Source organism: Mobula hypostoma, chromosome 1, assembly GCF_963921235.1.
Source record: "Mobula hypostoma chromosome 1, sMobHyp1.1, whole genome shotgun sequence".
Taxonomy (NCBI): Eukaryota; Metazoa; Chordata; class Chondrichthyes; order Myliobatiformes; family Myliobatidae; genus Mobula; species Mobula hypostoma.
This window is the reverse complement of record NC_086097.1, coordinates 162,727,420-162,751,103: the sequence shown is the minus strand read 5'-3', so window position 1 is coordinate 162,751,103 and position 23,684 is coordinate 162,727,420. Positions and strand designations below refer to the sequence as shown.

Genomic DNA, 23,684 nt, shown 5'->3' with positions numbered 1-23,684 from the left:
GCAATTCATTTTGTTAGAACATCTACCAGTTATTTTTAAAAAGAGTTAAAGAATCAAAGTCATACAGCATGGTCCATAATGACCAAGATACCTACCTGAGCTAATCCTGTACGTCTGCATTTGGCCCACATTCCTCTAAACCTTTTTCTATCCAGGTAGCTATGTAATTGTTTAATACAAATTATAATTGTAATTATAATTAAAATTATAATTATAATTGTACCTCTTCAGCTTCATCTGAGAGCTCCTTCCAACACTCTCTGTGTGAGAAAGGTTCATTTAAGTTCCTTTTAACGCTTTCCCCTCTCACCTTCAATCTACGTCTTCCAGTTTTACATTCATCACGCCTTGAATAAAGAGTGTGACCATTCACCCGATTGATGCCCTTCAGAATTTTATAAGCTCTATAAGGTCACACCTGAGCCAACTACTCTCCTGGAAAAAGTCATGGCCTATTCCAGTCTTGTCCAATAACTCAGGTCCTCCAATCCCAGTAACATCCTCACGAACCCTTTCAGCACCATTTTGTACAGCATAGAACCAGGCCCTTTGGCCAACTATGTCCACGTACACCAGAGAATGAATATACAAACACATACTGGTCCCATTCACCAGCAGTTGTTAGTATGTCTTTAAACTCCAGAACCTTAATCTACAACCATAAAATGTAGCAGCAGAATTAGGCCATTTGGCCCATGGAGTCTGCTCTGCTATTTCATCATGGCTGACCCAATTTTTCTCTCAGCCCCAATCTCCTGCCTTCTCCCTTCATGCCCTGACCAATCAAGAATTTATCAGCCTCTGCCTTAAATATACATAAAGACTTGGCCTCCACAGCTGCCTGTGACAAAGAATTCCAAAGATTCAAAACTCTCTGGCTAAAGAAATTCCTCCTCATCTCCATTCTAAAAGGATGCCCTCCATTTGGAGGCTGTGTTCTCTGGTCTTAGACTCTCCCGCTATAGGAAACATCCTCTCCGCATGCACTCAATCAATGACTTTCATTAAACAGATTTCAATGAGGTCACCCCTCATTCTTCTGAATTCTAGTGAATACAGGCCTGGAGCCATCATATGACAAGCCATTCAATCCTGGAATCATTTTCATGAACCTCCTTTGAACCATCTCCAATGTCAGTACATCCTTTTTTTTTTAAAAAAAGATAAGTGGCCCAAAACAGCTCACAGTACTCCAAGTGATGCTTCACCAGTGCTTTACAAAGTCTCAACATTACATCCTTACTTTTATATTCCAGTCCTCTTGAAATGAATGTAAACATCACATTTGCCTTCCTCACCACAGACTCAACCTGCAAATTAATCCAGTCCCTTTACGCCTCAGTTTCTTTGTATTTTCTCTCCATTGAGAAAAGAGTTTATTTCTTCTACCAAACTGCATTACCATACAGTTCCCAACACTATTCTATCTGCCATTTCTTTGTCCATTCTCCTAATCTGTCTAAGCCCTTCTGTAGCTTCTCTACTTCCTCAAAACTACCTGCCCCTCCACCTAGCTTCATATTGTTTGCAAACTTTGCAACAAAATCATCAATTTCATCATCCAAATGGCCCCTGCCCATCCCCCACGAGTCATCTGTTGTCGGCCCCCAACCAACACATATTCCACTCTCCCCTCCTACCCCTCCTCACAGCCCCCCACCTGCTATCATGACTATACCCCGTCCCCACATGAAACAACCACGGTGGGCTTCATAGCTGAACAGGTGAGAAGACAGCTGAAACGTCTCAAACCGAGCAAGGCTGCAGGACCAGATGGTGTCAGTACCAGGTTGCTCAAAGCCTGTGCCCCTCAGCTATGTGGAGTACTTCGCCATGTCTTCAACCTGAGCCTGAGGCTCTGGAGGGTTCCTGTGCTGTGGAAGACGTCCTGCCTCGTCCCTGTGCCGAAGACGCCGCGCCCCAGTGGGCCTCAATGACTATAGACCCCGGAGAGACTTGTTCTGGAGCTGCTCTGGCCTATGGTCAGGCCACACTTAGATCCCCTTCAGCTCGCCTACCAGCCCCGACTAGGAGTTGAGGATGCCATCGTCTACCTGCTGAACCGTGTCTACACCCACTTGGACAAGCCAGCGAGTACTGTGAGGGTCATGTTTTTTGACTTCTCCAGTGCGTTCAGCACCATCCGCCCTGCTCTGCTGGGGGAGAAGCTGACAGCGATGCAGGTGGATGCTTTCCTGGTGTCATGGATTCTTGATTACCTGACTGGCAGACCACAGTACGTGTGCTTGCAACACTGTGTGTCCGACAGAGTGCTTAGCAGCACTGGTGCTCCACAGGGGACTGTCTTGTCTCCCTTTCTCTTCACCATTTACACCTCGGACTTCAACTACTGCACAGAGTCTTGTCATCTTCAGAAGTTTTCTGATGACTCTGCCATAGTTGGATGCATCAGCAAGGGAGATGAGGTCGAGTACAGGGCTACTGTAGGAAACTTCATGACATGGTGTGAGCAGAATTATCTGCAGCTTAATGTGAAAAAGACTAAGGAGCTGGTGGTAGACCTGAGGAGAGCTGAGGTACTGGTGACTCCTGTTTCCATCCAGGGGGTCAGTGTGGACACGGTGGATGATTACAAAGACCTGGGGATACGAATTGACAATAACTGGACTGGTCAAAGAACACTGAGGCTGTCTACAAGAAGGGTCAGAGCTGTCTCTATTTCCTGAGGAGACTGAGGTCCTTTAACATCTGCCGGACGATGCTGAGGATGTTCTACGAGTCTGTGGTGGCCAGTGCAATCATGTTTGCTGTTGTGTGCTGGGGCAGCAGGCTGAGGGTAGCAGACTCCAACAGAATCAACAAACTCATTCGTAAGGCCAATGATGTTGTGGGGATGGAACTGGACTCTCTGACGGTGGTGTCTGCAAAGAGGATGCTGTCCAAGTTGCATGCCATCTTGGACAATGTCTCCCATCCACTACATAATGTAAACAACAGGAATTCTGCAGATGCTGGAAATTCAAGCAACACACATCAAAGTTGCTGATGAATGCAGCAGGCCAGGCAGCATCTCTAGGAAGAGGTACAGTCAACGTTTCGGGCCAAGAGCCTTCGTCCTGACATAATGTACTGGTTGGGCACAGGAGTACATTCAGCCAGAGACTCATTCCACCGAGATGCAGCACTGAGCGTCATAGGAAGTCATTCCTGCCTGTGGCCATCAAACTTTACAACTCCTCCCTTGGAGGGTCAGACACCCTGAGCCAATAGGCTGGTCCTGGACTTATTTCCTGGCATAATTTACATATTACTATTTAACTATTTATTATTTATGGTGCAACTGTAATGAAAACCAATTTCCCCCGGGATCAATAAAGTATGACTATGACAAATCATTGGCATACAATATAAAAAGAATCAGTCCCAACACAGAAACCTATGGAACACCACTAGTGACCAGCAGTCAACCAGAAAATACTCCCTTTCTTCCTACTCTTTGCCTCCTGCCAATCAGCCACTGCTTTATCATGCTAGAATGGTCTCATAGCTTGTTAAGCAGCCTCATGTGTGGCACCTTGTCAAAGGTCTTCTGAAAATCCAAGTACAAAGCATCAAGCGATTCTCCTTTATCTATCATATTTGTTATTCTTCAAAAAAATGTCAATAGACTTCTCAGGCAGGATTTTCCCTTGAGGAAACCATGCTGACTATGGCCTATTTTATCATGTGCCTCCAAGTTCCCTGAGACCACGTCCTTAATAATCAACTCCAATCCCTTTCTAACCACTGATGTCAGACTAACTGACCTATAGTTTCCTTTCTTCTGCCCCTCTCCCTTCTTGAAGAGTGGAGTGATATTTGCAATTTACCAGTCTTCCAGAACCATTCAAGAATCTAGCGATTCTTGAAAGATCATTACTAATCCCTCCACAATCTCATCAGCCACCTCCTTCAGAATTTTGTGGTGTATACCATCTGGTCCAGGGACCCATCAGTTTTTGAAAAGTTAGGGTAATTTCACACACTTCATGACCCCTGACACCTGGAACTTCCATCACACTTCTGGTGTCTTCCACAGTGAAGAATGATGCAAAATACTTATTCAGTTTGATTACCATATTCTTGTCCCCCATTACTATCTCTCTAGCATCATTCTGCAGCGATCCAATATCCACTCTCACCTCTCTTTTACACTTTATGTATCTGAAGAAACTTCTGGTATCCTACTTAAAATTATTGGCTAGCTTACTTTCATATTCCATCTTTACCTTCTTAATGACGTTTTTAATTACCTTCTGTTGGTTTTTCAAAGCTTCCCTATCCTCTACCTTCCCACTAATGTTTGCTCTGTTATATACACTCCCTTTGGCTTTTATGTTGACTTTGACCTCTCTTGTTAGTCATCTTTCCTTTAGAATATTTAGGATATTTCTTCCTCTTTGGGACGGAATTCCAAATTGCTTCCAGAAATTCCAGCCATTGCTGCTCTGCCGTCATCCCTGCCAGTGTTCTCTTCCAATCAATTCTGGTTCATTATACAAAAGCCAATCCAGGATAACTGATCCCCTAGTGGGCTCAACCACAAGCTTCTCTAAAAAGCCATCTCATAGGCACTCTAGAAATTCTTCCACCTGGGATCCAGCACCAATCTGATTTTCCTAATCTACCTGCATATTGAAGTCCCCCATGACTATTGTAACACTGCCTTTTTGGCTTGCATTTTCTATCTCCCGTTGTCATTTGTAGGGCACATTCTTACTACTGTTTGGGGGTCTGTATACAACTCACATCAGGGTCTTTTTACCCTTGCAATTCCTTGGTTCTATCCACAATGATTCAACATCTTCTGACCCCATGTCACCTCTTGCTAATGATTTGATTTCACCCTCAGGTTTAACCATTCAATTCCTTCACCCCCATTTCCAATAAAATGTCATTTGTGGCTAATTCATTTTGTTTTCTCAGCTTCAGAACTATAAAGTTTCAATCCAAAACCTTTTAGCACAAAATAGCTAGATTGCCAAAATAGAGTTCTGGAGGAGTGCTGCACTGACACAATAATAAAAATAATAATATTTATAGCCACTTAAAACTGAGACCAATCAAGCAGTTGAGGGGAAAAAAAAGACATGCATGAAATAGTCATCTCCAAAAATGTACACACATTCATAATGCATGTATATTATTGAGTAATGGAACTTGAGACTGACATGACAGCATACAGGGACAACCTCATCAACAGTTTATAGCACAATATCCCCTCATGCAAGTAAATACACAATGAATAGCAGATCAAGATAGCGTGATAATAAAAAAATATCTATAATTGGTATCATCTCAAAGTCACGACATGATAGCATTAAACAATTAGGCTGAAACAGCAATATTTATGTAAATCTCCAGAAAGCCACAATGCTAAACACCACTAGCGTTGTCTGAAAGTTCCTAGCAATTGAGAAATCGGTGTGCTTGGCTATGCCCATACCCCAGGTTTTCCCAGCCTGAACCGAGAAAAAGTAAAGAATAAAAGACAAAAAGATGTCAGGTTAAATAAATAGGTTCTGTGCTAACGTTTAAAATTGTCAACTGAGTCTGCATCCTTCACAGTTTTAGGTATTGAGTTTCACAGTTTAGTAATGTAGCTGACCTGCCAATTATATCTTGAGGGAGATTTTTTTAAATTTAGGAGACCTGAGCAGTCTAGCAGGATTATAAAACAAAATTGATTCTGTGAAAGGCCCCATCTGCTCTCCCAGTGTACATAATGTATACTATGGTACTATTTAAAAAAAAAAGGACCATTCCCAAAACCCTGACCAATAATTGACCCTCAGTAGCCTGACAAAAACAGATACTTGTTGAAGAACACAATGTGCAAATTGTCCATCACATTTCAGAATTTCATCAACCATAAAGCAGTTTGGGATGCTAAAGCATGGGGACAGCTGTACAAAAGCAAGTCTTAATTTGTCCTATTTTCCTTAAATCTATCAGCAAAATGTAAAAAATTTTAATGGCACTCAAAGTACAATAATGGAGCATGTAGATTACCAGACAGAAGGACTTCCACGTTCCTTATATTTATTTTTATTCCTGTCCTGAAATTCTTTTTTCAACATCCTTTCATGTTTCTAGGAGTTGCCCTTGATGATCTCACTTCAATCTCTTAGCTACTTCACTGGAACACACCCCTCAATGCTACTGAGATGCAAAACAAGTGCCAAAACATCGGTAGCCATAATGTAATCATTTAAAATCCTAGAGCTTTGTAAACTTATGCAATTTGCCTCTCTGCAGTACAGGAAAGAGTAACGAGTATATGGTAGGAAACTTACCCTTTGCCTTAACCCTCACTGGCCTGTTCCTCTTCAGCTCTAGTCCCAGTGCATCATAAAAAGTTGTTATCTCTATTAAAGCAAGGTTGTGGATCTTTTTCATATCTTGACAGGACAGATCCCCAATCCGTGTTACCCCCAGTCTGTCTTTCGGAATGGTGAATTTCTGAAAATGAAACAGATCCACACAATTAGTGAACTCCTTAAATTCCTAACTCCTTTGACAGAACAATGTTCAATGCTCAGCAGGCCTGGCAGCAACTGTGCAAAGAGATATTTCAGCTCAAAGAACTGTTCTGAAGAAGGTATCTGAGAAAAAAAATAACAATTTTGTTCCTCTTTCCACAAATGATGCCTCACTAACTAATTCCAGCATTTCAGGTTTTATTTCAGATTCCCAAAATGTGCACATTTTAAATTTCCTTTTTATTCTTTTTGACAAGTGTTAAAAGCTTATGAGCAGGCAATTTCATGAAGAGATATATATTCATCTTTAATTCTTTCACATGGCACTTTACTGGAAAGTGAGCAGCTTTAGGTTTATTTTTGGTAGTTGCACAGAGATTGCAGAGGAAGCTTGGTTAGGGTATCAGGCTTTGATTTTAAATCTGGCCTTAGCTTAAACATGCCTTGCATATCATGCAAGTCAACTCATCTGCTATTAAAGTTGTTAGATAAAGTAGCTTTAGTAGAATCAGTCTTCCAACTTACAGGTAGTGTTGTGCTGTTGGGCTTCTTTGGACAATTGGTTCTGGTTTCCTGTACCTTCTGAGCTGCCATCAGAGACTCTGAATAGGGGATGTCCCACTTCAGGTCCTCTGTTTCTTCAGTGTTGCTTTGCTGGCTTTCAATTTCACGATTTTTGATGTCTCCTAAAAAAAAGCAATTTTTATCGCATAAACAGTATATAAAGACCAAAAAGCATGAATTGTGGATGAAAATTACCATTGAAGTATTTTCCTGTTAATGTTTTAATCCGTTCAGAATTGCAAAACACAGAATTGTGGGCCTTATCACGTGCTATTTATTCCCTTCAGAGACTAAATAGCTTGAGAGAGTACATGTTGAAAAAACTTCAACTTACAGAATGGGATGGCGAAATGAAGGTGCTTATGACATGGATCATAGAAGCAGATGCACATTACAAATTTGCCTCTCACAGAAATGCCCATAGAATGTATCACCGGGCAATGGAAATATGCCTAGCATAGAAATTATTTTACTTCAAGTACATTAGAAAGTATGAGATTGCATTAAGGCCACATTGTTTTGACAGGGTGCAAGGGTTGTTTCTCTGTATTTAGCCATGCTAAAAATAAATGCATATCATGACACTGCAAATAATTTTAGCAATACTCGTGATTGGATTCAATATTACTCGTGAAGTTTAATGGATTTATACAATACTTTTTGAGCCCTTTTATATATTCAGATTAAATCCCAAAATTTCTTGAACATTCTAATGTCTTTAGAATCCACAACAGAAGGTTCAGAAAGGGTGGTCTAACATTGAAAGTAGGGGAAAGGCATTTGGTCAGTTCTGGGTTTGATCATAAGCAGCATATATCCTCTATAATCAATTTATCTTGGCTTCTTCTATCAGTGCTGATATTTCATTGAGATTTTTGTTTTCCTTCCTTCCACAGCTGGCATCCCACATGGCCTACATAACCCTCCTTCTAAGCTAAAAATCAATATGTTGGATCTTCCCCATTCATTGCTTGCCAAGATGTAAACCACATTCCCTTTCTCAGATTTCATTTTTATAACTTCTACAATCCACATTGCTTCAGGTGATCCCTATTCTTTATTCCTCAGTTCATCTGGCATTGCTTTAACCTTATTGTGAATTATTTTAGTTTTCATCTAGGCAGTTAAAATATGATTGGTCTGGAACACTTTAGCAGACTTGCATTTCCTTCCACTATTATTGAGGTGTAGAAATTTTCCAGTAACCTGTTTCAGCAAGATTTAAGAAGAAAATAATATCATTTGGAAATCACTCAAAACTTAGAGGTATACAGGTTCAAATGAAAAGATTTTGTTAATCAGACTATAACATCCTTGCTTCAGCAGTTGCCTGGAATGTTTAAATTGAGTGATTGTAGACCATTGAAACAATGGCAACATCACCTAAATACAATAGGTAATTACACGTTAAAGACTAAATTAAACTTTTAGAAACCAAACACCGTGAGGTTTATCAACAGAAAATATAATCTTGAAATCTTGAGAAAAGTTTGAGAAACTTTGAAAAAGAACCAGATTTCAGATTCCACAGTATTTAACACTATTCGATTACTTCCAGAAAGTAACAGTAATCAATCTCAAGTGACCAGATAAATATTTATCAATAAAACATTAAGATTTTGTTCTACAATAAAATGATGAGAATATTTCACATCCTGTACTTCAACAATCTCCAATTGTGTACCAAGGTTATTTTGACAAGCAGGAAGAGGCTATATATACCCTAGAAACAAGATAGTAGAAGTAGTTTTGATTGTTCTATTCTAATCTATTTTTATTCTAATTACAAAATTACCTTGATCAGATTTCTATTTTGAGTATGGATAATAAATGTCAGCCTTTGGGCACCACAAGCAAGACTACCCATACTTAATAGCTCTTGAAAAGGACATAGTGAGCCACTTTCTTGAACTCATGCAGTTTACTGCAGGACTATGAAGAGAAAGTTCCAACTCTTAGACCAAGCAAAAATTATAATATATCTCAAAGTCAGGATAATGGTGGGACACCTCCAATTATTGGTGTTTCCAAGTACCTGCTGCCCTTGTTATTCTCGGTGGTAGAGGTCACAAGAATGGAAAGTACTGTATGTTACCTAGTTGAGATCAGAGTTGCATAGAGTTCCACAAAATCCGATGCTCTGAGACTAAACTCCACCCCATTGCTTTCATTGAACAAACAATAAATTGGAGATTGCGTAAGATGTTACTCTTGTATCAACCAGAAGTTTACTGACACATCAAGACAAAATGGAGAATGATCTATTACAGTTCCAGGTCTATCAGACTGCAAAGGGTTTTCAACACATCATGCTATAAATGAACAATGCTGACTTTATCAATTCCATCATATATTGATTTAAATTTATGGTAATCAGGCTAACGATTAAATAACAACTTTCAGTTCTCTGCACTATATTTTAAATATTAATGATGGTAATATCTCTTCAATAACTCAAAGCCCAACTTTGGAGAAAGTAACCACTTCCAGAAAATTCTTAAATCAATTTTATTCTACATTAGAACATGCTCTTAGAAAGCAAAGATCAGTAATGGATGTCAAGTAACATAAACACAATATGTAACAATAATTTTCATAAATGGATCCTGACAGACACAATGTTATTGAATTCATTCCTTCAATGCAAAATGTTGGTTTTGCATTTAATCCCCCTAAGTGCCCCACCTAGCTTCTTGCTCTCCTGAATGTATTGACATCTGCTGGAATTCAGTTGCCTGATCTGATAAGCACATGACTTCATATTCAACACCTCTCAATTACATACTGCAAAAATTAAGCTGCTTTACTATGTCACAGTACAGTATACCTGAGCCAGAATCAGTCTTCACCATGTACAAACACAGAACACCGAATATTAATCAAGAACAAAGGAATTAGTGGATCATTATTATTTGTTGCATTAAGATCAATAGTTGTTCTTCTACTGTCACCCAAGCAATGACCAAACTACTTTATATGGCTCGAATATTAAACATATTACTGAAACTAATTTTGTGCTCAATTGATATATTACTATATTAAATATGTGATTAATGAGTTATATTTCTTAAATGTAGGAAGTTCTGGGTATTGGGTAAGCCAAAAACAGGAATATAAATGCAGTAAGCTGGGCTAACAAACTAAAGTGAAAAAAAAACAACTTTGTTTTCTCATTTGATATTCAAATAGCATTATCCATCATTTGCTTTTCAAATACATTAACAAATGATTTATGAAGAGTTTTCCTCTCACCTCTAAAGTGACTTTCTTATTCTTTGCTGGGTTCTCATTACATTCATTGTAAGTTTTACTTGATAAGTTGTTCAATTCAGAAAATTTTTTGATCTTAATCAATTTGGGTTAGCGATTCCTATTTTAGGTAACATATTTTTTCCTCCCTCTTTTACGAATCGTGCTTTTCAAATTTGGAAGACTAAGGGTATTTCACGGTTTTTGGATTTATTTTTAGATGGGTCCCTTATGTCTTTTGAACAATTATCTAATAAATATAACTTATCAAGAATACATTTTTTTAAGATATCTACAAGTTAGAAATTTCCTAAGTACTATACTTTCTTCCTTTCCAATGCTTCCTCCTACATACATTTTAGATACTATAATTAACCTTAATCCATGTCAGGAAGGTGCATCGGCTATGATTTATAATATTATTATGAAACTTAGGAAAGCTCCATTTGATAAGATTAGGGTAGATTGGGAACAGGAATTGGGGTTTACCATTTCCGTGGATGACTGGGGGCAGATTTTACAATTAGTCAATACTTCCTCTATCTGTGCTAAACATTCCCTAATTCAATTTAAAGTTGTTCATAGAGCACATATGTCCAAAGATAAGTTAGCGCGCTTTTATTCTCATATTAATCCTTTTTGTGATAGATGTCCGGGGCAGATAGCCTCTTTAACTCATATGTTTTGGTCTTGCCCTACTTTGGAAACTTTTTGGAGAGACATTTTTAATATTATCTCCAAGGTATTGAATATAGATATCTCTCCTCACCCTATTACTGCTATCTTTGGACTACCTAAAATTTCCAGTAATCTTTCCCCTTCAGCCCGTAGAATGATTGCATTTCTTACTTTAATGGCGAAAAGATGTATCTTACAACATTGGAAAGAGTTTAATGCTCCAACTACCTTTTTTTGGTTTTCTCAGACGATATTATGCTTGAATTTGGAGAAAATTAGAAGCAATCTTTATGACTCATTTAAATTTGAACAGACTTGGAGATCTTTTATTCAATATTTTCATTTAATGTAATATATACCCTTCTTGTTTTTTTTACTGTTTTTAATGGAGGTCGGGATTGAGGACGTGATTTTAAGTTTAACTCTGTTTGGTTTCAAGTTAGCCCATTGCTTTGCTTTGCTTTTAGTTAGTTGCACGGTGGGGGGTTTTTTGGGGGGGGGGTTTCCTTTTCTCTATTGATATATATATAAAAATTAGTATACTATTATGTTACCTTGGTATGTTATGTTTAAATTACATTGTAGTATTTTTTTATTTCTTTTGTATTAATATCTTCTGTAATTTAATTATATTCTAACAGTGTATTAGTGTCTATATGGCTTACCTTTTTGTATACTTATTCAATAAAAAGATTTAAAAAGAAAGATAAGTTGTGAAGTCTACCAACCAACTGCATGAAGTGCACATGATTAACAGAGACTAATGCTTAGGGAATGGACACATTGGACAATATATCCACACACAAAATACTGCAATCCATGCGTCTAAACTGTGCCTGTTTACTTTTGACACTGCTCCCATTTGAAAATTGCAAGGGACACTTCCCGTTGCAGTCCACCTTAGAAGGGACATTTTACTTGCCCATCAAAATGTGTGCACTCCTCTTAATTACTTACTGACTCCAACTGGATCAAAGTTGCACCTTTGGACTGTTAACTCAAGGTTCAACAATTAATACATCACACTGCTAGTTAGGAGCACTGTATATGATTTAATTTGTCCAAGGTATATCCTTCCTGTGTACTAAAAACCATTTCCTGAAATTTTTGAAATTGGAATTGGTTTATTATTGCTATATGTACTGAGATACATTGAGAAGCTGAGTCCTGCAGGCCATCCCACAGATCATTAAAAACTTCAGTATATCATGGAAGTACAAGAGAAAAAGAATAACAGAATCAGAATACAGTGTCACAGTTAAAGTTGTTTATACAAGAGATTTTCACTGATGGCCATTAGTACCCAATAGCTTCTGATGAAGATGGCAACCATTGGGTACAATCAGACTTTTCGACACTCAGGGTATAGGAAAGCTCTTCCCAAGAGACCCTTGCACCATTAACCACAGCACATTTATATTCCTCCTCCCACCTCGTCTGACTTTTGAAACTTATCCCCATTTCACCTCAATTTTTGGAATTTTCCACACTACCTTCCCAATTTGGACACATTCCCACACAACTGAGGCTGCTGTGGAGGGATCACTTGGAAAGTGTTGGCTGTCATTAATGTTGTGCCTGTCTGCTCAGCCAGCAGCATTGCCTGTGTAATGCGCTGCTGAAATTTTAACACCTCTTATTGGAAGGAAACACAGAAAAAAATGTCTTACAGCAAGAAACCACCTCAGCTTAGGGAATATGCTACAAATAATGCCTGTTACATATACCAAATTTGTGGGGAGCTTCTCGTTCTAGGAAACTCTTTCCTTGGCAGTGTACCTATGTCAGATGTGGCTCCTTTTACTTCCAAGAGTGACACAGTTGAAAACAATTACTACTCCATACAACTCACATATGGGGAAGACATAGTCAAATGCACACTTCTCCTCGCTCAAGTTATTTTCCTTTTCTAAGCCTAAGACCAAAGAGGACAGGAATATTTATTCTTATTCCTACCCTTTCGTCTTCTCCTGAGCTCTCCAACAACTTGTTTCTGCGCTTGAACAGTGCCTACCTTTTGTGGGATCCCAAGATGTTTTTTCCTCTGCCTGTTGAACACCATTGGAAGTAGGTGAAGACTCAGGTGCCATGAACTCAATTCTGGCCTGTGATTGAAAAAGAAAGAAAGTATTAACTAAACTGCCATTATTGACCATAAGACATCTTCCATTCTTTGGCTTGGGTATTCAACTTGAGTATCGCTTGCTTTGTGGGCATCCTAAGCCTTTAAGTCTGGCATGTAAGAAATCACATGTACCTGTCGGAAATACAGAGTCTGCTAAATTGCTATATGCAGAAGAGAAAACAAAAAATAAGGCATCTAGATTTGCATCTACTAGGAATGAAACAGGATTTCACTCATTAGTATCTTCCAATGAATGGCTTGTTTGGAAGCCCATTACATTTCATCAGCCTAAACAACACTGGTAGCTAAGGATGCAAGATGCTTCCCAAGATTCCACACTCAAACTATGCAGGCCAGATACAGCTCTATGAAATTAGGTCTGACGTTGAATGTTACCTGTCCGACGGGTTGTTCTTGTTTTGGGAATATTCAAATTCCCAGCTCAATTTCATGCTGATAATTTATCAAATTATTGCAGCCTAACATAGTCCATTTACAAAGTTTCTTATATACTAGCCTTTCCAAGGAAGTTCATTCATGTGATTCCTGGGATGGCAGGACTTTCATATGAAGAAAGACTGGATGAACTGGGCTTGTACTCATTGGAATTTAGAAGATTGAAGGGGGATCTGATTGGACAGGCTAGATGCAGGAAGATTGTTCCCGATGTTGGGGAAGTCCAGAACAAGGGGTCACAGTTTGAGGATAAAGGGGAAGCCTTTTAGGACCGAGATTAGGAAAAACTTCTTCACACAGAGAGTGGTGAATCTGTGGAATTCTCTGCCACAGGAAGCAGTTGAGGCCAGTACATTGGCTATATTTAAGAGGGAGTTAGATATGGCCCTTATGGCTACGGGGATCAGGGGGTATGGAGGGAAGGCTGGGGCGGGGTTCTGAGTTGGATGATCAGCCATGATCATAATAAATGGTGGTGCAGGCTCGAGGGGCCGAATGGCCTACTTCTGCACCTATTTTCTATGTTTCTATGAAAAGCTCCAAGTCAAAATCAGAAAAGTCCGATTGCTCAGAAGTTGCAATTAAAAGGGAACTAAATATTGGTCAGTGAAATCTCTGAATAAAATGAAAAAAATACAAGCCAAACTTGTTACTCTTACTTTCCCGGTCCAAGTGGTAACTTTGTTGCAGTTGGATCATTTGGATCACTGCTGGATCATCTTACTTGTACTCCAGATGCAAATGATAAATGCTGACTTGGCAGAATTTCAGAAAGGTTGTTAATGTCCATTAATATAGAGACAGAGGGGGAGGGGGAGCGGATTGGGAATACGAGAAATGCGTGAAAGTGTTGATTTTCAGCCCATTACTGCTTATCTGAGGTGTGTCACTTGCTAATCAATACACGGAACAAGAAATTACCAGGGTAACCATTTTAACACAAACCATGCTCAGAAATACAGAGGGCCAAGGAGCTGATTATTGAGTTCAGGGGAACAAAACCAAAGTCCATGATCCTCATCGGAGGATCAGAGAGGGTGAGAGTCAGCAACTTTCAATTCCTCTGTGTTATTATTTTGATAGACCTGGCCTGGTGCCAGCACACAAATGCAATTGCAAGCAAAGCACGGCAGCACCTCTACTTCATGAGGAGTTTGTGAAGATTCAGCATGACATCTAAAACTTTGACAAATTTCTTTGGATGCGGAGTGGAGAGTATATTGACTGGCTGCATCACAGCCTGGTAGGGACACACCAATGCCTTTGAATGGAAAAATCCTACAAAAAGTAGTGGATACGGCCCAGTCCATCATGGGTAAAACTCTCCCTACCCGTTAGCACATCTACGTGAAACAGTGTCAGAGGAATGCAGCATTTATTATCAGTGACCTCCACCACCCAGGCTATGCACTCTTCTCGCTGCTGCCATCGGGAAGGTAGTACGGAAGCCTCAGGACTCATACTGCCTGGTTCGGGTACAGTTATGACCCATCAACCATCAGGCTCTTGAACCAAAGCGAATAACCTCACTCAACTTCACTTGTCCCATCACTGAAATGTCTCACCTTCAAGGACTCGTCATCTCATGTTCGCATTATTTATTTTTAATTAATTCTTTCTTTTTGTATTTGCACAGTCTTCTGCACTCTGGAAGAAAACTCAAGTTGGTGCAGTCTTTCACTTATTCAGTTAGGGTTATTATTCTATAGGTTTAGTTATTAGGTATGCCCATAAGAAAATGAATCTCAGGGTTGTAAACGGTGAACCCCCCCCCCCCCCCACACACTGGACTCTCAGATCACTTATCTGTAGTGTTAGTTCCAGCATACAAACCAGTGATCAAATGGGTCAAACCAGTTCTAAAGGTGGTGAAAACCTGGCCTGAGGCTGTAATCTCTGCCCTGCAGAACAGATTTGATAATACAAACTGGAGAATGTTCAGGGAGGCTGCTACCCATAACAATCATGTTAACATCGAAGAATATGTGGATCCTGTGACCAGCTACATAGTACCAAGGGTGTTACCATCACGAAACACATCCGGGTGAGGGTAAACCGGAAGCCATGGCTTACTGCAGAGATCCGTGCCAGGCTGGTGCATTATCACAATGCTACCTTCAGATCACGGGAGGTGATGGCACTTAGGAAAGCAAGAACTGTGCTTTCCCGCTCCAACAGGAAGGCGAAATGGGAGCATTCTCAGAGAAATTACAGCCACTTCCACGATACATGAGGCACAATGCACATCTGGCAGGGCATTCAGAGGATTACAAGGTGACAAGTCTACTCCGCGCATCAGTGACCACGATGCTTCATTCCCTGCGAGGCCGAATGTCTTCCACACCCGGCTGGATATGCAGAACACAGTGCTGACGAGGAAGGTCCCCTCGTCCCAGGGGAGCTGGCACTGTGTCTGACTGAAGCAGAGGTGAGGAAAACCCTGGCCAGAGTTAACCCACGTAAGCTGTGGGGCCCAATGACATACCAGATCGGATTCTGGAGAACTGCACAGCTCAACTGACGGAGGTGCTGACTGATATAATCAACATCTCTCTGGAACAATCCATCGTTCCCTCAGTTTTCAAGGCAGCAACCATCATTCCAGTGCCAAAGAAGGCAACAGTAACCTACTGGTGGCATTAACATCAACCATTATGAAATGCTTTGAGCTACTGGTCATGGAGCACATTAAAGCCTTTCTTCTGGCTACACTGGACCCTTTCCAGTTTGCTTATTGCTCAATTCGATCCACTGACCTTTGCCCTCCACTCTGTCCTGCCCCACCTGGAAAATGGGTTGTCATATGCCAGATTGCAGTTTATAGACTTCAGTTCGGCGTTCAACACCATCATACTCCAGACACTGGTGGGGAAACTGTCCTCTCTGGTCTTAACACCTCCCTCTGCAACTGGATACTGGACTCCTAACTGCATAGGCCACTGTCAGTCTAAGTGGGCAGCAACATCTCTTGTGCCATTACACTGAGCACTGGCACTCCTCAAGGCTGTGTGCTCAACCCGCTACTCTTCACACTGATGACATACGATTGTGTCACATGATCCAGCACAAACCGTGACGTCAAGTTTGAGGATGACAAAATCAAGAACAATGAAGGGACCGAGTATAGAGAGGAAGTGCAACGGCTGGTGGATTGGTGTGAGAACAACCTAAACCTGAATGTTGAGAAGACAAAGGAAATCATTGTGGACTTCAGGAAGGTGCAGATGAACTAACCCCCTCGGCGAATACATGGCTCCTCCGTAGAGTGAGTTAAGTGCACCAAGTTCCTGGGAGTTCACATTATGGATGACCTCAACTGGTCCCTTAATATCACGTCCCTGAACAAGAAGGCACAGCAGCACCTCCACTTCCTAAGATTGAGGGAAACAAGGCTCTCTCCACTCCCACCCACCCCCAATTTAACTGTGTTTTACAGGAGCAATGGTGAGAGCGTCCTGACAAGTTGCATCTCCATCTGGTATGTGAGCAGCTGCACATCGGACCAGAAGTCCCTATAAAGGACTGTGAGAACAGTTGAGAGAATCATAGGGGTCTCCCTACCATCCATCAGGAACATTTATCAGGAGTGCTGCATACACGGGACTCTTAATATTATAAAGGATCCCAGTCATCCATCCAGCATTCTCTTTGACTTTCCACCATCGGGCAGGAGACTATGATGCATAAAAACAAGAATGGTCAGAATGAAAAACAGTTTCTTCCCCCAGGCAAATTAGGCTTCTGAATTCCTTGATGCATCATATTTGAAGTGTCACTGGTTAATCCGTTCTGCTCCTTACAATATTTAATATTAATGCAATTTAGATTGTTATTTATGCATGATTTATCTGTAGATTTTATCCTCACCTTCATAAGCTATCTTGTGTTACATGTACTATGTGCTTTACACTCCGGTTTGAAGAAACATTGTCTCATTTCTATATACATCATGTATTATATATGTTATACTGTATGCATGTTTATAGTTAAATGACAATAAACTTGACTTGAAATACATGTAGTTTGATAGTACACTTTACTTTGAAGTGTTGAAAGACTAAGTCCTGGAAAATATTGGTGTTAAGTATTGGTACCTTCGCCATGTTGGCTGTGTTGATACCTTGTTCAAAGCTTAATTTCAGTAATTCTTTTACTTTAAGAAAATCTTCTTTTTGTGCATTGCAATCAGATATGTACTCTTGTTTTTGTAAACTCAATTTCAGGTTATAGAAGAGCAAGATATATCAGCTAGTTGAGTGGTGTCACAGCAACAACCTTGCACTCAATGCCAATAAGACCAATGAGCTGGTTGTGGACTTCAGGAAAGGTAAGACAAGGGAACACGAACCAATCCTCAGAGGGATCAGAAGTGTAGAGCATGAGAAATTTTAAGTTCCTGGTTGTCAAGGTTTCTGAAGATCTGACCTGGTCCTATCATATCGATGCAGCCATAATGAAGGCATGACAGCGGCTATATTTCATTAGGAATTGAGGAGATTTGGTTCGTCACCTAAAACACTTGAAAACTTCTAAGGATGTACCACGGAGGGCATTCTGACAGGCTGCATCACTGTCTGGTATGAGGGTGAGGGAGCTGGCTACTACATAGGATCGAAAGCTATGGAAAGTTGTAAAATTAGTCAGCTCCATCTTGGGTATTAGCCTCTGTAGTACTCAAGACATCTTCAAGGAGCAGTGCCTCAGAAAGGCAGTGTCCATTATTAAGGACCCCAATCACCCAGGGCATGCCCACTTCTCACTGTTACCATCAGGAAGGAGGTACAGAAGCTTAAAGGCACACATTCAATGATTCAGGAACAGCTTCTTCCCCGCTGCCATATGATTCATAAATGAATACTGAACTCATGAACACTACAAACTAAATTAAAAATAGTACAAAAATGGAAATAATATAAAAAAGTGAGCTAGTGTTGTAGTGTTCATGACACACATACATTGCAATTGATTTACTCATTTAATTATTCAATATTATCATGTATTGCATTGCACTGCTGCTGCTAAGTTTGCAAATTTCACGACATATGCCAGTGATAATAAACCTGATTCTGACACTGATTCGACACTGAAACAGTTCCACTTATTGCTGGGGTGGAAGGCCGAGTGAAAGAGTTGGTGGAAGATATTGGGAAGGGAGGGGTGGAGCAAATATTAATTCCCAGAAAAGAAGTTACAAGAGTGGATCTAGGAGAATGTGCATGCAGTTGCTAAGGTAGAGAATGTTATTGTTCAGGAAGACAACTGAAGTACAACCAAGTGGTCTGCTTTGCTCTGAAGTGCTGAGCACCTGAGCTTTGCTGAAGATCCAGACAAGTACATGTTTCTCCATTCATTTCCCCCTAATTCATTATACAGTGCTGTGAATGCAGCCCAGTCAATAAAGCTTCCCTTCCAATGACTCCATCTGCATTTCTTGCTGCCTCAGGAAAGTAGCCAACTAGATGCAAGGACAGCTTCTTTCTCATTGTTATCTCACTCAATCCCACAGGAGATTCTCTGGATGTGAAAGACACCTGGATGGGATGCCGGGGTCAGGGATGTTGTAGATCTGATCCACAGCAATCTAAAGGGATAGGGTGAGCAGCCAGAATCAAGGTAATTAACCAGTACCAATAATACTGGTAGGAACTGCATGGAAGTCCTGAAGAGAGAATATAGGAAGCCGAGTAGAAAACTGAAAAACAGGACCTCCAGGTTAGTAATCTCTGGATTGCTGCCTTTGCCACACACCAGTAAGGGTAAGAATAGGTAGATTTGGCAGATGAATATGGGGCTGAGGAATTAGTGCAGGGGGCAGAGTTTCAGATTTCTGGATTATTGGGATCACTTTTGGGGAAGGTATGATCTGTAGAAAAGGGATGGGTTATACCTGAACCTGAGGGGAACTAATATCCTTGCAAGCAGGTTTGCTAGAGCTTTTGGGGAGTGGTTCAACTAATTTGATAGGGAAATGGGAACCAGGTTCAGGATGGGGCAGTAGGTATGCAAGTAGATGCAGTGTGTAGTGAGACTGAGAATAAGGATAGACAGATAATAGGGAAAAATTACAGGCAGTGGAATGAGTTAAGTGTAACACGAAGACAAATATTGAAAAGGGTGATGAATACAGAACTATGTGATATTTTGAATGTTCACAGTATACAGAATAAGGCAGATGATTTTGTTGCGCAGTTAGAAATTGGCGAGTATGAGGATGTTAGCATCACTGGGCAGTGGCTGAAAGAAGATCATAGTTGGGAGCTTAACATCCAAAGGATAGACCTTGTATCAAAAGGACAGGTGAATAAGCAGAGGGTGTGGGTGGTTCTGTTGGTAAAATATGAAAGCAAATTCATAGAAAGATGACAAAAGATTGGAAGATGTAGAATCCTTGTGAGTAGAGTTAAGAAAATGCAAGGTTAAAAAGACCTGATGGGAGTTATATTTCGTTCTCTGAAGCATAGTCAGGTTGTGGGGTACAAATTACAATGGGAGATAGAAAAAAAGAGAAAAATGAAAGAAGAGTAATGTTATGACAGTCATGGGGAATTTCAATATTTAGGTTGATTGGGAAAATCAGGTTTTTTGGATTTTTAAGAGCATCCTGAGGTTGAGCCCACTCGGGGAAGTGCTATTCTGGATTGTGTGTTGTGCAATGAACTGGAACTGATTAGCGAGCTTAAGGTAAAGGAACTCTTAGGGGACAGCAATCATAATATGATAGAACTCACAATGCAGTTTGAGCAGGAGAAGCTAAAGTCAGATATAATATTACCGTAGAGTACAGGGAATTACAGAAGCATGAGAGAGAAGCTAGATAAAGTTGATTGGAAAGGATACTAGCAAGGTAGTTCGATTTTCTGGGAGCAATTTGGAAGGTGCAGGATAGATCCATCACTAAGATGAAGTAGTATTCTAAAGGGAAGATGAGGCAACTATGGCTGACAAGGGAAGTCAAAGACAGCATAGAAGCAAAAGAGAAGGCAGATAATATAGAAAAACTTAGTGGAAAGTTAGAGGATTGGGAAGGCTTTAATAACCAACAGAAATCAACTAAAAATCAATAAGGATAGAAAAGATGAAATATGAAGGTAAGCTAGCCAATAATATAAAAGAGGATATCTAAGTTCTTTTTTTTATAGAGAGAGTAAAAGTGAGGTGAGAATAGATATCAGACTGCTAGAAAATAACATTGGAGAGCTAGTAATGGGGACAAGGAAAATGTAAACATACTCAATAAGTATTTTGCATCAATCTTCACTGTGGAAGACACTGGCAGTCTGCTAGAAAATCTAGAGTGTCAGGGGGCCGAAGTGAGTGTAGTTGCTATTACTAACGAGAAGGTGCTTGGGAAGCTGAAAAGTCTGAAGGTAGATACAGTAAGTTGCCTAGACCAGATGGACTGCTCCACGAGGTTTTGAAAGAGGTAGTTGAAGAGATTGTGGAGGTATTAGTAACAATCTTTCAAGAATCGCTAGATTCGGGAATAGATCTGGAGGACTGAAAAATTGCAAATGTCACTCCACTCATTAAGAAAGGAAGGGAGGCAGAAGATAGAAAATTATTGGACAGTTAGTCTGACTTTAGTGGTTGGGAAGATGTTGGAGTCCATCATTAAGGATAAGGTTTTGGGGTACCTGTTGACACATGATAGAATAGGCTAAAGTCAATGTGGTTTCCTTATGAAAAAAAATTCCTGACAAATCTGTTGGAATTCTTTGAGGACGTAATAAGCAGGATAGACCAAGCAGAGAAAGTGGATGTCGTTTACTTGGATTTATAGAAGGCCTTTGACAAGGTGACACACATGAGGCTACTTAACAAATAAGATCAATGGCATTGGGGTCTATTACTTTCTAAACAGGGGGGGGAGAAGTCAAAAATCAGAGGTGCAAAGTGTCTTGGGAGTCCTTGTGCAGGGTTCGCAAAAGGTTAACTTGCAGGTTGAATCAGTGGTGAGAAAAGCAATTGCAACATTAACATTCATTTCAAGAGCAGTAGAATATAAAAGATGTGATACTGAGGCTTTTTTAGGCATTGGTCAGACCACATTTAGAGTATAGTGAGTAGTTTTGGACCCTCTATCTAAAAGATGTGTTGGCATTGAAGAGTCCAGAGGAGGTTCACAAGAATGATTCTGGGAATGAAAGGGTTAATGCACGAGGAGTGTTTGATAGCTCTGGACCTGTACTTGCTGAGGTTTAGAAGAATTTGTGGGGGGGGGGAGAGAGGGAATCTCATTGAAACCTCTCAAATATTGAAAGGCCTGGACAGAGTAGATGTTGAGAGAATGATCCCTATAGTGGGAAGGTCCAGGACCAGAGGGCACAGCCTCAGAATACAGGGACGTCCATCTAGAATAGAGATTAGAAGGAATTTTGTTTAGCCAGAGAATGGTGAACCTGTGGAATCCATTGCCACAGATGCTAGAGAAGGCCAAGTTATTATATATTCAAAGTGGAGGTTGATAATTTCTGGATAAATCATCAGGGCTTCAAAGGCTACAGGGAAAAGGCCAAAGAATGGGGTCGAGAGGAATAATAAATTAGCCATAATGGAATGACGGAGCAGACTCAATCAACCAAATAGCCTGAATCTACTCCCATGTCTCATGGTCTGATGGTTATCAGAATTTTGAACAGGCTTCTCATATGATTACTATGTCTTCTTGACCTCCCTATCTGCCAAATCATGGCTCTTGCATTTTATTCGCTTACCACTTTCTCTGTAGCTACACGACATTCTGCACTCTGCTTTCGTTTTGCTACCTCAATGTCCTTATGTATGACATTACCTGCATGAATGGCAGGTAAAGCTTTTTACTGTATCTCAGTACTTATGACAGCCATGAACCAATACCAATGAGAGGCAATACATTTCATAATAATAGGCAATATAGCTCTTCCATAACAATATTACTCACAGTGTTCAAGTCGTCAGCATATAGTTCGATGCACAGTGAGGGTTCCCGCTGATGCTTACACTCGCACACCAAATGATCCATCACTACAGGAATGTTGGCCATGCATTCTGCCGACATACAGGCTATGCTATGGAGTTCAGGAGTGAACTAACTGACAACTACCTAATCAGCTTATAGGGATCATATCGTTCCTATATTTAGATTGCCTAGTACGCTCTATATACACATACATATTTGCATACTCACTCTGAACCGGGAAGCATATTCGTGGCTTGCAAGGAAACCCACAACAAAAGTTGATTCTTACTGTCTTGTCTCACCTTGGAAAGTTCCTTAAAATGACCCAATTTTACTTGACATTTAGAATGACAGAAGTTAATGAAGTTAATGAAGTTATTGCACTTGGAAGCCAAAACTGAAATTTCTAACACTAAAATTATCCATGAGGGTGTGGTGGTTGTGTTCAGCTAACTGCACTATGGAGAAGCTAGGGAAATAGATGCAAAATTCTAAGTAAACAAAGGCAGTGCAACATAGCAACACACACCCAAAATGCTGGAGGAACTCAGCAGGTCCGGCAGCATCTAAGGGAAAAGGTAAAGAGTCAATGTTTCAGGCTGAGACCCATCACCAGGACAGCAATGCTTATCACATGTCATCAGTGTGAGTTGATAAATGATGACTGATTCTGGTTTTTGACACAGATTCAGAATCAAGTTTATGATCACTGACATATGCCAAGAAACTTACTGTTTGTGGCAGCACAGTGCAATACATAAAAATAATATCTTACAATAAAGATAAATAACTAAACAAGTAGTGTGAAAATAGTGGAGTGAGGCTCAGACTGTTCAGAAATCTGATGGCAGAGAAGAGGAAGCTGTTCCTTAAACAATGAGTATAATGTGTCTTCTAAACAGGAACTCCCAAATAAGAGCCACTTCAAACAATTCCAAAGATGCCTATTGGTCAGGATGTTACCAAGGATCTATAGGTTTCCATTGATCCATTTTACTTATGGACTCACTAACAATCTGCCTGATAGAGCACATCTGTGGGAGGGAAGTCATTGTCAATGCTTTGAGTTTAAGTACTGCATCAGGACCACAAGTCTTACTTATCAACTCACTGGATGACACTGGTCTGAGTCAGTCATAAGGGAATTGCTGAAAACTGTAACAACAGAATATTTTGGTAAGGATAATAGAAT

General features: G+C 40.2%; 1 protein-coding gene across 8 annotated transcripts in view; it reads right to left on the bottom strand.

The window, feature by feature from the left end:
• Positions 1-23,684, bottom strand: part of arhgap28 (Rho GTPase activating protein 28) — a 232,433-nt gene that overhangs the window by 32,575 nt on the left and 176,174 nt on the right. For all 8 annotated transcript variants that reach the window (XM_063058816.1, XM_063058851.1, XM_063058805.1 and 5 more), the window contains 3 exons: positions 12,988-13,078; positions 7,008-7,168; positions 6,297-6,462 (listed from right to left, as the gene is read on the bottom strand). In XM_063058816.1, coding sequence (XP_062914886.1) covers positions 6,297-6,462; positions 7,008-7,168; positions 12,988-13,078 — 418 coding nt within the window. The remainder of the gene's footprint in view (positions 1-6,296; positions 6,463-7,007; positions 7,169-12,987; positions 13,079-23,684) is intronic.